At 34.4% G+C, this 14259-nt stretch overlaps 1 protein-coding gene across 1 annotated transcript in view; it reads right to left on the bottom strand.

Moving 5' to 3' along the window:
* The window catches only part of TTC37 (tetratricopeptide repeat domain 37), a 92954-nt gene that overhangs the window by 15254 nt on the left and 63441 nt on the right, over nucleotides 1-14259 (bottom strand). The window contains exons 38-40 of the mRNA XM_039239380.1: nucleotides 10359-10480; nucleotides 8437-8595; nucleotides 3149-3301 (exon numbers count right to left, since the gene is read on the bottom strand). Coding sequence (XP_039095311.1) covers nucleotides 3149-3301; nucleotides 8437-8595; nucleotides 10359-10480 — 434 coding nt within the window. The remainder of the gene's footprint in view (nucleotides 1-3148; nucleotides 3302-8436; nucleotides 8596-10358; nucleotides 10481-14259) is intronic.

Below are 14259 nucleotides of genomic sequence, written 5' to 3'. Positions count from 1 at the left end.
CCCACATCCATCAGTCCTCAGTTTTTGTCAGCATTCAAGAGTCTCTCATGGTTTGCCTCTCTCCCTTTCCCCCACCATTTCCGCCCTTCTTCTCCCCCTTGTTCCTCCGTCAAGTTCCTCCTAATCCTCCTATATGTGCAAACATATGAGATTTGTCCTTCTCTGCCTGACTTATTTCACTCAGCATAACACCCTCAAGGTCCATCCATGTTGCTACGCATGGCCAGATTTCATTGTTTCTCATTGCCATGTAGTATTCCATCGTATAGATAAACCACATCTTCTTGATCCATTCATCTGTTGATGGACACTTAGGCTCTTTCCATGTTTTAGCTATTGTAATTTTCTATCCATATATTATCTTACATTCAGTGCTCTCTCATAAAAGTGTAATTTTAATATAGTCATGCTCTGTATACTGCCAGCTGTTTACCATAGAAAAATGTGGCATCTCTTATATTCTATTTTTTATGTTTATTTATTTTTGAGAGAGACAGACAGAGACAGAGCATGAGTGGGGGAGGGGCAGAAAGAGAGGAAGATAGAATCTGAAGCAGGCTCCAGGCTCTGAGCTGCTAGCACAGAACCTGATGCGGGGCTTGAACCCACAAACTGCGAGATCATGACCTGAGTCGAAGCTGGACGCTCAACTGACTGAGCCACCCAGGCGCTCCTCTTATTTTCTTTTACAATAGATGTCCAGTGTCAAATATTATAATAAGAACAAATTAGATTTGGGTAGTGTTATAAGGGCACTTGTAAATATTTTATTTGATATTTAACCCTATAAGAAGGAAAAGTAGCATTATCATCTTTACTACTACTACTACTACTACTGAAAAAAAATCTCTAAACTGTTTAATTGGCTGAAGTTTTCACAGGGAATAAACATTAGAACCAGAACCAAAGCTATTAGAGAAACTACATTTTGTGGTGGGGTGGGGGGGTTGGAGTGAGGAGAAGGGGTATATATGGGTATTACTAAAACACAAGCTAATTTTCTTAACTGTAAAACAGGATTGTTATAAATATTAAATAAATTAACATGCAAATCACTATAACAGTATCTAGCACAGGCAAAGTGCTATAATGTTTGCTATTGTTTTATTCCAGGTCAGATTTAATTTCCCAGCATTAAGAACAGACAAATTTATTAACTAACAAATAATGACAGACTCAAAGGGTTTCTTCCATAGCACACAGCTATCAATGTCACAAAGATATTTGTTAACTGTAACTATGGGACAAAGCAAAATAAAATATTTGATGGTCTACAATTATACTTAACTACCATTTTTTTCACCCAAATTTCAGCACAAATTTGACAACCATTATTATGTACACGTTCATTCAAAAACCATTTATTGGGCACCTGGGTGGCTCAGTTGGTTAAGCGTCTGACTTTGAATCAGGTCATGATCTCACGGTTCATGGGTTCGAGCCCCGCATTGGGCTCTGTGCTGACAGCCAGCTCAGAGCCTGGAGCCTGTTTCAGATTCTGTATCTCCCTCTGTCTCTGCCTCTACCCTCCTCACGCTGTCTCTCTCTCTCACACACAAATAAATAAAATATTTTTAAAAATTTAAAAAAAAAACATTCATTGAGGGGCTCCTATGTACAAGGCGGTGGTAAAGCAAGGATGGCAAAGAAGAACAAAACATGGCCGCTGACCTAAGGAGATCTTAAACGTGCCCTGTAGTCATGACACCAAAGCTGAAAACATTTCCTAAGTCTTATATATCTTTGTGAAAAAGCTTAGTTAAAGCCAATAAATGACACTGGGAATGGATTACTAAGACAAGAGCATGAATTAATTCAGGCCTATCTAGGACAATTTCTTCTAACCATATAAAACAAAGAATGACAGTTTATCTTTTAATTACAGAAGCAACATACATATAATAAAAAAATTCAAACACTATCACAGGATATAAAATGAAAACTTCTCTATCATCCTTCAAAGATCCCCCAGTGCTATTCTCCAAAGTAACTGTCATTAACTTTCTTTTATAAATTATTTTATTTATTCATTTACTTACTTATTTATCTCAGAGAGCTAGAGAAAGTGCACTACCAGGGGAGAGGGTCAAGGAGGAAGAGGGTGGGGAGAAAGAAAGAGAGAGAGAGAGAGAGAGAGAAAATGAATCATAAGCAAGCTCCACACTCAGTGCAGAGCTGATGTAGGGCTCGATCCTATGACCCTGGGATCATGACCTGAGCCAAAATGAAGACTTGGATGCTTAAGGGGCGCCTGGGTGGCTTAGTCGGTTGAGCGTCCAACTTTCGCTTAGGTCATGTCTCGCAGTTCGTGGGTTTGAGCCCCGCATCGGGCTCTGTGCTGGCTGCCAGCTCAGAGCCTGGAGCCTGTTTCGGAGTCTGTGTCTCCCTCTCTCTCTGACCCTTCCCTGCTCACTCTGTCTCTCTCTTGTCTCTAAAAAAAAAAAAAAAAAAAAAAAAAAAAAAAAAAAAAAAAAAAAAAAAAAGACTTGGATGCTTAATTAACTGAGCCACCCAGGGGCCCCTCATTAACTTTCTTTTATATCTTTCTATGTACCCATAAGCACATGCACACAAACACACGCATTTAGACATATATATTCTTAAATATATGTATCACACATACACACACTCAAGTAGGATATCATACACACTGTTCTGTTTGCCCCTGAAAGCACACACACACTTAAACATTTATCTTAAGGAGTTTTCCATATTAGTACAGAGGACTTACAGATTAATGTACCTATCTTTGTATTAAAGACAAATGTCAAATCAAAAATTGCTAGAAATCCTTCTTACATAATGTCAAATTGAACCAAGAAATGGGCTGAAATGTTAATTATTGCCACCTTTGTCACAGATGAGTAGCTGGGCTAATTCCAACCTATCAACAAGAAACAAAAATATATATTCTGCCATAATTCAACTTTTAAATTTCAAACTTTGTTTTTTTCTTCCCCAAACAATGACACTGTTCTGCTGGAGTCTGTGGGTTTGCATTACTATTATTTACATCAAAAGCCCAAATATAGAGTCTATGAGGAGGTGCCACGAGAAGGTGATGAAACACCAGCAAATCGAGAGAAAGCACTATCATCTTAAAGAAAAATAAATGAATCAGTGTTTCATGATTATAACATGATCTTACCATGCAGGCTTTTAAAGCAAGTAGAGCTAGTCTCAGCAGACTTGACAGCTTCCCACTCCAACTGCCCTGCTGGGATGCTACTTGTAGACTCTTTCTATAACACATCTCTGCAGCACCCATCATGCCTTGGCACTGATATACGTATGCCAGCCACTGAGGAACAGAAAGAGAAAAGAAAAAAAAAAGATTTCAATTTACTACACAGACTGCTATCTACTTCTGACAAATTCAATGCACTTCAATAAAGATAAAGTTTTATTTCATTATTGCTGAGTTTTGTGCCCCCCAAAAACAAAAATCACAGGTCAAGAAAGGAGTAGCTATCTTGCCCATTCTATCAGCAATAGCTTACTAGCCACATCACTTGAAAGTCTTTTTTTTTTTTTTTTTTTTAATGTTTATTTATTTTGAGAGAGAGGAAGGGAGAGCATGACCAAGGGAAGGGCAGAGAGAGAGGGAGAGGGAGAATTCCAAACTGGCTCCAAGCTGTCAGTACAGAGCCCGATGTGCAGCTTAATCTCAAAAACTGAGAGATCATGACCTGAGCAGAAATCAAGAGTGGATGCTTAACTGACTGAGCCACCCAGATACCCCAGACTTGAAAGTCTTAAAGAGATTTCTGAGATGGCAAGTCAGGAACAAAATCAAAACAATATAAAAACAGACATATCCTGTAAATACTAATCAAAAAGAAGTGTGTAGAGCTGTATTAATAAAGTAGATTTTACGACTAGAAATATTAAAACACAAAGGGGACTGTTTCATAAGAATCAATTAATTGGAAGACAGAACATTCCTACACTTAACTAATAACACAGAATTTATGCAGAAGTTGACAGAAATGAATGGGGAAAAAACAGTCAAATGAAGAATCAAAGTTGGAGATTTTAACGCACCTATCTCAAAAATGGTAAAAGAAACACAAAAAGTTCAACAAGGATATAGAAGAATTAAACATAATTAATTAGCTCAACTTAAATGACATATTTAGAAGACTACACTCAGTAACTGCAGTATACACATTCAGTGAAAATGTGTATGCAACATTTACCAAATCTGATCATAGAGCTTGGTCACATTTCAAAGAACTAAAATCGTAGAGTTTACTCTAAGTGAAATTAAACAAAAACACAGAGATAATTAAAAAAATTCCTCCCCTCCCATATTAGAAATTTTGCAACATGCTTCAGGAAAAAACATGGATCAAAGAAGAAATTCCAATGGAAATTAGAAAAAATTTTCAAATAAATGACAATGAAAGCACTACATAAAATTTTGGGAGATGCATATTAGTGGAGAAAGATGGAAAAATCTGTAAGTTTCTCTGTCAAGAAGCTAGGGGGAGAAAACCTTTAAATCCAAAGAAAGTAAATAAAAAAGAAATCAATATGTGTAAGAAAAATATAATAAAGAAAATCAAAACAAAAAGTTGTTTCTTTGACAATAAAATTGCTTGTTATTAAGAAAAAATTTAGAAAACACAAATTACCAGTAAAAGAATGAAAAAGGAAAAAAGCATTACAGATTTTATAAACAGTAAAAAATTTTTTTTTAATGTTTATTTATTTTTGTGAGACAGAATGTGAGACAGCAGGGGAGGGGCAGAAAGAGAGGAGACACAGAATCTGAAAGAGGCTCCAGGCTCTGAGCTGTCAGCATAGAGTCCCATGTGGGGCTCGAACCCACCAGGAGCCAAAGTCAGATGCTTAACAGACTGAGCCACTCAGATGCCCCCATGATACATTAAGAAGAGGATATTGTGAACAACTTTATGCCAATAAACATGAAATTGAGATGTGCTGGACAAATACCCTGTAGATCATGAATGCTAAAGAAGTATAAAGAAATTTAACCAGTAATAATAAAAACAACAACTACAACAACTTTCCCATAAAGAAAATCCTTGGCCCACGTGGCTTCAATGGTGAATTCTTCCAAACATTAAAGAAATAAATGTCACTCTCATACAAACTTTTTCAGAAAATAAAGGAGAATTAACAACACAGATGCCAAAACCTAACACAGACCTCATAAGAATGAAAAATTACAAGCCATTCTCTCATGAAGATAGCCATTCTCTCATGAAATTAAAAATTCTTTAAAAAGACATTAACAAATCAACTCCAGCAATACATAAAAGGAGTAATACATCATAACCACGATAACCAAGTAAGATTTCCTCTAAGAATGCAAGGTTAGTTTAGCATTTGAAAGTCAACACAGTCCATATTAACAGAATAATAAAAAAAGAAAAGAACCATTCTAACAGATGCCCCTCACAAGATCTGTTAAAATTCAACATCCATTCAGAAAAAAATATATCTTTTATCAATTTAGAAAAAAAGGAGACTTCTTTCTTCTGACAAATCTATAAAAACTCCCAATAAATATAATTGGGAAATAGTAAATGCTTTCTATGTGAGGTTGAGAATAAGACAAGAACATTCACTTATTTTACCACCACTTCTATTTAATATTTTATTCAAGGTAGTAAATAGTATGATATGGCAAGAAAAAAATCAATATAAAAATATTGGAAAGAAAAAGTAAAACTTTACAATTCACACAAATGACCTAATTATGTCATTTCATATGACATAATTATGATTTCACATGAAATCATTTCAGAAGAGTAAGTGAATTCAGCAAGGTTGCTGATGGTCAACATATAACTATCATAGCATTTCTAAGTATTTGGAGCTAACATACAAGACAAAAATACCATTTGTAATAGAGGAAAAAATATTAACTACCTAGAAACAAATTTAATACAAAAATGTAAGAGACTCTACATTGAAAATTATAAAACACTATTGAGAGAAATTTAGAGCTTAAATAATTTGAGGCATATAGTACACTTGTGGATAGGGAAATTCAGTAGTATTACTTTATCAATCCTCCTCAATTAAACTACAGAGATGTAATTCCAATTAAGATCCTAGCAGGGCTTTGGTTTTGCAGGGGGGCAGAGGGGGAAGGGGTAGGGAGGAAGAAAGCAGGGTAATTGATAATCTACATGTAAATGCAAAAAACCTAAATGACCTGAGACACCTGAAGGAGAAAGAGTCAGAAGTCTTAATATTATCTCCACACATCAAAACTAATTGTAAAGCTATAAGCAAGAATAAACAAATACGTGAATGGAAAAGAATGCAGAGCCCTATATAACCCATATATATAGTCACCTGATTTATGGAAACCCATCACTACAGTTCAGTGGGGTCAGAATGGTCTTTTCAAGGAATGATGCTGGGACAGTAAGATATACACCTGGGAAAAAATGAACCTTGACTCTGCAACATTAACAAAAATTAATCCTGTAAGGATCATATACCTAATGTGAACATAAAACAACAATCTCTGAAGGAAAACAGAAAAATGTATTCAGGAGCTTAAAGGAGGCAAAGCACTCTTGAATAATAAAGCATTAGCCATTAAAAAATGGTATGATAGACTTAATTAAAATTCAGAACTATTCATCAAAAAATGATATTAACAGAGTGTTAAGCCAAGATACAGACATGAGGAAATATGTGCAATACAAATATTCAAAATGTGCTTGTATCCAAAAACTACAATGAATTCCAAAAATCAATTAAAAAACAGCCTATGAAAAACTAAAAAAAAGGCACTTTACAAAGAGGATATCCAAAGGTTCATTAAGCTTATGAAAAGTGGCTCAACATCATGAATCAGGTAAAGTCAAGTTAAAACCGTCACAAGATACTATCATCTACATATCTACTGAAATGGGAATATAATAACCACAACTAGCAATATCAACAATTAGAATGCTCAAAATTTGTTGGTGGTAACATAAATTGGGACAACCATTTTAGAAAACTGTTTGATATGATCTAGTAGAGTAAACATATATATCTCTTATCACCCACCAAAAGACACATCTAAGGATGGACACAGCATTAACCATGATAGCCCAAATCTGTTAATAATCCAAATGTCTGTCAACTGTAAAAAAGATATATATTTTATAATATATTCGTAAGATGAAATGGAAAATACTATAGTTATTGAACAACTAAATGAATCCCACAGATATGATGCTGAAGGAAAGTAACCAGATATAAAAGAATAGTCCATTTATGTGATGTTCAAAAACCAGTAAAACTAGAGAGAAGTGACAGAAGTCAGAATAGTGGTTCTCCTCTTTATTTGAGACAGGGGGAAATCAAAGAGAAAGGTAGGGGAGAGGCAACTAGGTTACTGACAATATTCTGGACCTTGGTATAGACGGCAGCTAAAAAGATACATACATAAGTAAAATATACTCTAGTCTTTGTGGATTATATCATAAATGAACACATACTCTGTATCTTAGGACTCTACATACTACATAATTTATCTTTTAATTTTTCTCTTTTAGTTTGACAAGAATATGGAATCTTGATGAAGAATATGAAATCATTAGTATCTCTCTGACCTTAAAATTAAAGTATCTTAATTCTCTTATGGCAAACGTTAGAAGAGGGGATAAAAACACCATCTTTCTCCAATTAATTAGAGTAAAAAGCTGGTTTAGCCTGCATAATCCAACTACTTTATGCCACTTGATAATCTTTTTAAGCAGAGACATCAAAAAGGTGTTATAATGAAAGATCAAAATGAGAAACAAATTATAGTAAAAAATAAGCTTCTGTAAAATCAATATCAAAAATTCTCTTTGATACTTTCTCTGGAGCACAGAGGAAACTATAATACGCTGAATAAAGTAATAACATGTTTTTTTAATGTGTTTTAATATCAATAAGCATAAAGTACATAGTGATCATTATGTGTTTGTCATTGTAGATAACCAGAGCCAGCTAAAAGGATAGTCTGTTGATTCAGGCATCCATAACTACTTCAAAAAGCACTAAATGCCCATTAAAATCCTGGATATGGGTTACCTATAAGGTAGCGAAAGAAAAACCACAAAAATCCTCTCTAAAGGTAGATTCAGCACCATAATGACAAAATGTTTGAAACACTTCATTAGGTCTCTTACCTCAATCCCTTGTAAAAGACAGTATTTTCAACACTGTTTTAAATTGAGGAAATTCATAATCAACAATTTAGAAACCTTTGAAGCAGTGTAGCAGCAGGTCCTAAATTAGTACGAAATTCCTTAATCTCTCTAATCCCAATACAACATGCTTTAAATCTTGAAAATGAAAGATATATGGTGAGTTTAAAGGCAAGATAAATAAAGTGGAGCATACCCCCTAACCTCATCTAGTATCACGAAGTATTCTAATTTAGGACTCATTGTAAGAAAGGAGAGAATTTACCTGCCATGCTGGAACAGAGGTTGAATTGGACATAACTGTTTTTTGCAGCTCTTCAAGTACAGCATCTGAGAGAGGGTTTTGTGAATCCAGGAGTGGTTTACACTGAACTTGTCTCAAAAGTAAGATGACAGCTGGCTGATCAGGGTTACTTTTTAAATTCTAAAAATTAAACCCCAAATAGAAATATATCACACAGACTCTTGAATGTTAAAATAGCAATTAAGCTATTCCTCATGTTGGAAAAAAATCTGAATTTAACCTTTTCTTATTAAAAAATAAACAACTGCAGAAATATAATAAATTGAACAATGAACAAATCAAACTCCACATTTAAATAAACTTTGAGATTGGTAATGCTATAATTGTAGTTTATAAGTCATTTATTTCAGATTAGTTCCCCTTTGACTTGTTTATTCTCAAGTGATATCCTGAAAAACTTAAGTTCTGAATATAAATACCTGAACCAGGAAAACATAATCTTAACAGTGAAGACTAAAACTATGCCTTATTGAAAGAAGCTATACTATATAAGAAGAAAAGACTTAATAAATGTTTTCCTTTTTCAACCACTTCACAAAGATATTCACTAGATGTCCTTCTCTAGGCACAGACTTCCTACACATTGTAAGAAAAATGACCCATTTATCCATTTCTCTAAGCCATTATTAATACATGAAAACACACACATACATAGTTACATATATGTATATGTATCTCCTTTCCTATATATATCTATACAGGGAAGAAGTTTAAGCAAGTTCTCTAAACAAGTCTTCTACTACTGTTTTAAACATTTCTTTCTTCGTTGATTGTCCCTCAATAGCATGCTTCTCTATTTTTTATAAATTAAGTCATAGTATTAAATGTATGTGATTGCTTTCTTCTGATTAAGAGACTGGAACAAAAGAATGACAAGAAAATCATAAAAGTATCCCTTATTCTGTCAGACAGAACACAGCAACTGTCAGTTGCTTATTAAATACTCACTGCATAATACTAATCTGCCCTGAATATAGATGGAATTTCTTAAATAAAAGAGAAAATCTATGACTCTTCTTTTCAGAGAATTCAAACACCAAAGGGATCTTTGAAGATCCATTCTTCCTTCTCTGTAAAATTTATATTGATCTTTCCTTCAAAAGAAAAAAAAATCCAACCACATTTCTAAAGGAAATATAATCTTCTTGGTAAGCATTTACGAAAAAAAGATGTTTTCAGGAAAAGTGATGCTTAAATCTCTCCTTATCCATTAAATTATTTCTGAATAGGATTATGAAATGGATTCATTCATTCAATAGATATTTATTGAATCCCTACTATGTGCTAGGCAAGGTGCTAAGGATTTACTCACAAAGCCCACAATCCAGGTGTAAAAGGTAACTACTGAGTAGCTCCAATCACCTACTTAATCCTCAGAGTCATTCTATGTGGTTCAGAACTTTGGAAAAATACAGGGATCCTGGAAAATATAGCATTCTGAAGGCAGTAATCAGAAATCAAAGGAAAATACTGCTTCCATAATGGTACTGTCTTCCCAAAGACCTATTAAGTCCCTGAGTCCTAGAATCAGACAAATGTTGAGTTCAAATGGCAACTCAATCAATTACTAGCTGTGAACTGTTATGTAAACTACTTACCCTCTCTAAGTCTTACTCATTAATAAAAAGGGGATAATAATACATAGCCATGTCATATATTGTTGTGAAGTTCAAATACAAACTGCTAAATATACTGATCAGCTTATAGTAAGTACTCAATAAATGTTGGGTGTTATCATCATCATCATCATCATCATCATCATAATCATTACTATCACCACTACCACCACCATATGCCCTTTAAATAACATGCATTCTATTTTTAATGTTATTTTCAAGATGATAAGAATCCATAAATCTCAATGCTCAATTTCATAATAATACCTTTGTGCAGAGGGCTTCAGCTTCAGATATTCTTCCTGTGTCTATTAGACCAGTGACAGCTTGGGATAGAGACCACGTTTCAAGAGACTGGTTATAATTTTCAAGGAATTCTTTGTCTTTAACTATGAACAAAAATGTTGATGTTACTTTCCTCTGCAATTTATAATGTTTTCTCAAAGGAGTAATTAGTTGCTAAGAAGTATTACAATTAGACTTATCACGCATATATAATTTTTCAAATTTACACGAACTACCGAAATACCATAAACTATCCTGACACCTGGCAGGTTTCTGAAGAGTTTCATTGTAGGAATATTTGTGTTTGAAAAACTTAAAACTTCACAGACTTGTGACTTACCTTTAAAAAAACACCTTACTTACAGTAAAATTAAAAATAATTCAGTGAAAAACTTAAATATTTATCCCAATATAATTGATATATGATAAATTACACATGTACATATTCAAACAGTACATTCTGAAGACTTTTGACATGGGCATATCCATGAACCATTATTAAAATCAAGATAATAAATATATTCATTGTAATGAAGTTTCTTCCTACCCCTCTGTAATCACTTCTGTCCCCAACGTACCTTTCCTCTTATTCAATGTCCCCAGGCAAACACTAATTATTTTCAGTTACAATAGATCAGTTTGCATCTTCTAAAATTTCATAGAAATAGAATCATAAAGTATAGACCCTTTGTCTGGCATCTTCACAGCTGTTAACAGGGTAAATTACATGCATTTTCAAACCTTAAAGTAACTTTGCATTCCCAGGATAAACCCCAGTTGATCATGATGATCATTTTTTTTATGTGTTGCTGGATTTGAATTTTTGCATCCTTAGTTCTGCAGCGTCCCTGCCAAAATCTTTGCCTGGCTTTGGTTTTGGGGTCAGGGTAATGCTGGCCTTTTAGCAGAAAAGTTACCAAACTTTCCAATTTTGTGGAAACTTTCAATTTTCAGTTCTATTCATATAGAACTAGCATTATTTCTTCCATTAATGTTTGGTAGAATTCATCAGTGAAGACATTGGTCCTGGAGTTTTCTTTGTGGGGAGATTTTTAACTATAAATTCAGTATCTTTAATAGATATAAAGCTATTCAGTTTATTTCTTCTAAAGTGAGCTTTCCATCTTTCAAGGAATTTGTCTATTTTTTTATAGTTTATTGTCAAGTTGGTTTCCATATAACACCCAGTGCTCATCCCCACAAAAGCCCTCCTCCATGCCCATCACCCTCCTTTCCCTCTCCCCAACCCCCCCAGCCTTCAGTTTGTTCTCAGAATTCAAGAGTCTCTCATGGTTTGCCTCCCTCCCTTTCTCCCACTATTTTTCCCCTTCTTTTCCCGCTTCGTCCTCCGTTAAGTTCATCCTAATTCACCTATATGTGCAAACATATGGTATCTGTCCTTCTCTGCCTGACTTATTTCGCTCACCATAACACCCTCTAGTCCATCCATGTTGCTACAAATGGCCAGATTTCATTCTTTCTCATTGCCATGCAGTATTTCATTGTATAAATATACCACATCTTAATCCATTCGTCAGTTGATGGACACTTAGGCTCTTTCCATGTTTTGGCTATGTTTGAGAGTGCTGCTATGAACACTGGGGTACATGTGCTCCTATGCATCAGCACTCCTGTATCCCTTGGGTAAATTCCTAGCAGCGCTATTGCTGGGTCCTAGGGGAGTTCTATTGTTAGTTTCCTGAGGAACCTCCACACTGTTTTCCAGAGGGGCTGCACCAGTTTACATTCTCACCAGCGGTGTAGGTGGGTGTCTGTTTCTCCACATCGTCGCCAGCATCTAGACTCCTTATTTCTAAGTGGCCAAATTTCATGGCGTAAACTTGTTCATAAGATCCTATTAGTCTTTAAATAGCTATAATGATGTATCCTCTTTCATTCCTGACATTGGTATTGTTTTTTATCCCTGATGTCTGGCTAGAGATTTATCAAATCTCCTTATCTTCTCAAAGAACAAGTTTCCACTTTTGTTAATGTTCTGTTTTGTATTTTACTTATCACTGTTTATTACTTCTTTTCTTCTGCTCACTTCGGGTAAAATTTCATCTTCCTTTTTCTAGATCTTAAGGAGAAGAGGAGATCACTGACTTGAAGGCTTTAATCTAGATATTTGATGCTATAAATGTCTCTGTAAGTGGTGCTTTAATACTTTGATAGGCTGTTTTCCCTTTTCATTCAGTTCAAAATATTTTCTCATTTCCCTTCTAGTTTATTCTTTGAACTGGATTATTTAGAAGTATATTATTTAGTTTCTAAATATTTGGGAATTTTCCAGATATTTTTGTTACTTGTTTTTAATTTAATTCCATATTGTATTAAGACAATATGCTTTACATATGATTTGAAGACTTTTAGATTTAGTTAGACCTGTTTCATGGCCCATTTAAGACTTGGGTAAATGTTCTGTGTGTATTTAACAGTAGGCATTCTGCTGTTATTAGAAGTATTCCACAAAGGCCAATTAGGTCAAGTCAGCTGACAGTGCTGTTGAAGTCTTTATTGTATCTTTACAGATTTTTTTTGTCCAATTGTTCTGTGAGTTCTCAAAAGAAGATTACTAAATCTCTAATTCTAACTGTGGATTTGTCTATCCCTTTTAGTTCCAGAAGTTTTTGCTTCATACATTTTCCCATAAGTTTTCATTTTTTTCTACCCACCTTAGTGTGAAATACAATGCAGAATTTTTTTGTGTTTCGAAGCTCTGCTACTTAGTGCTTAAATGCTTAGACTTGTTATGTTCTCTTGATGAACTGATTCCATTACAAAATGACCTTCTGTATCATTGGCAATATCCCTTGCTCTGAAATTTCATTTGTTTGAAATTAGCAGTGCCATTTCAACTTAAAAAAAAATTTAATATTTATTCATTTTTGAGAGAGAGAGAGAGAGAAAGATAGAGATAGTATGAGCAGGGGAGGGGCAGAGAGAGAGAGGCAGACACAGAACCTGAAGCAGGCTCCAGGTTCTGATCTGTCAGCACAAAGTCCCATGTGGGGCTTGAACTCAGGAGCCTTGATATCATGACCTGAGCCAAAGTGAGATGCTTAACTGACTGAACCACTCAGGTGCTCAACTTTCTTTTGATTAGTATTGGCATGGATATCTTTTGTCATCCTTTTACTTTTTAGTTATTTTTGTCTTTATATTTCAACATAAGTTTGTATTTATCTATTCTTTTAGGCAGTATATAGTTGGCTCTTGCTTTTTTATCATTTGACAATCTCTGCCTTTTAATTAGGGTATTTAGATCATTTAACTTGACTACTGATATGGTTGAGTTTGACTAATTTTTTTTTCTATTTGTCTTATCTGGTCTTTATTCTCTTTTCCTCTTCTTTGGTTTTTTTCTTATGATTTCATTTTATCTACTTTGGTGGCTTATTAATTATAATTCTATTTAGGGTCTAGTGTAAATTTTAAAGTATTCATCTTTAACTTTTAACGGTCCAACTTTAAGTAATATTATACCAATGCACTTACAGTGTAAAAATTTTACAGCAGAATACTTCCATTTTCCCCTCCTATTCTTTGTGCTATTGTTGTAACGTGTGCTTTGAACAGTCAATTATATTTTAAAGAGACTTCTATCATGTCACCTGTGGGTCTGTTTCTATCGAATAATTTATCTTGCTATGGGTGGTACTTTTCTACCTCTTTGCATGTCGATTATGTTTTAAGTGGACACCAGACACTGAATTTTACCTTGTTGAAGGTAATGCTGAACATTTTTGTATTTCTGTAATCTTCTTGAGCTTTGTTCTCTATGAAGTTAAGCCTCTTGAAAATGATTTCATCTTTCCAAGGCTTGTTTTTAAGCTTTGTCAGATGAGAACATAATAGTCTTTAGTGTAGGGCTAATTGTGCC

This window comes from Hyaena hyaena, unplaced genomic scaffold, assembly GCF_003009895.1.
Source record: "Hyaena hyaena isolate Hyena2069 unplaced genomic scaffold, ASM300989v1 scaffold_156, whole genome shotgun sequence".
Classification (NCBI taxonomy): Eukaryota; Metazoa; Chordata; class Mammalia; order Carnivora; family Hyaenidae; genus Hyaena; species Hyaena hyaena.
The sequence above is the reverse complement of the archived record's forward strand: the minus strand, read 5'-3'. Positions and strand labels throughout refer to the sequence as shown.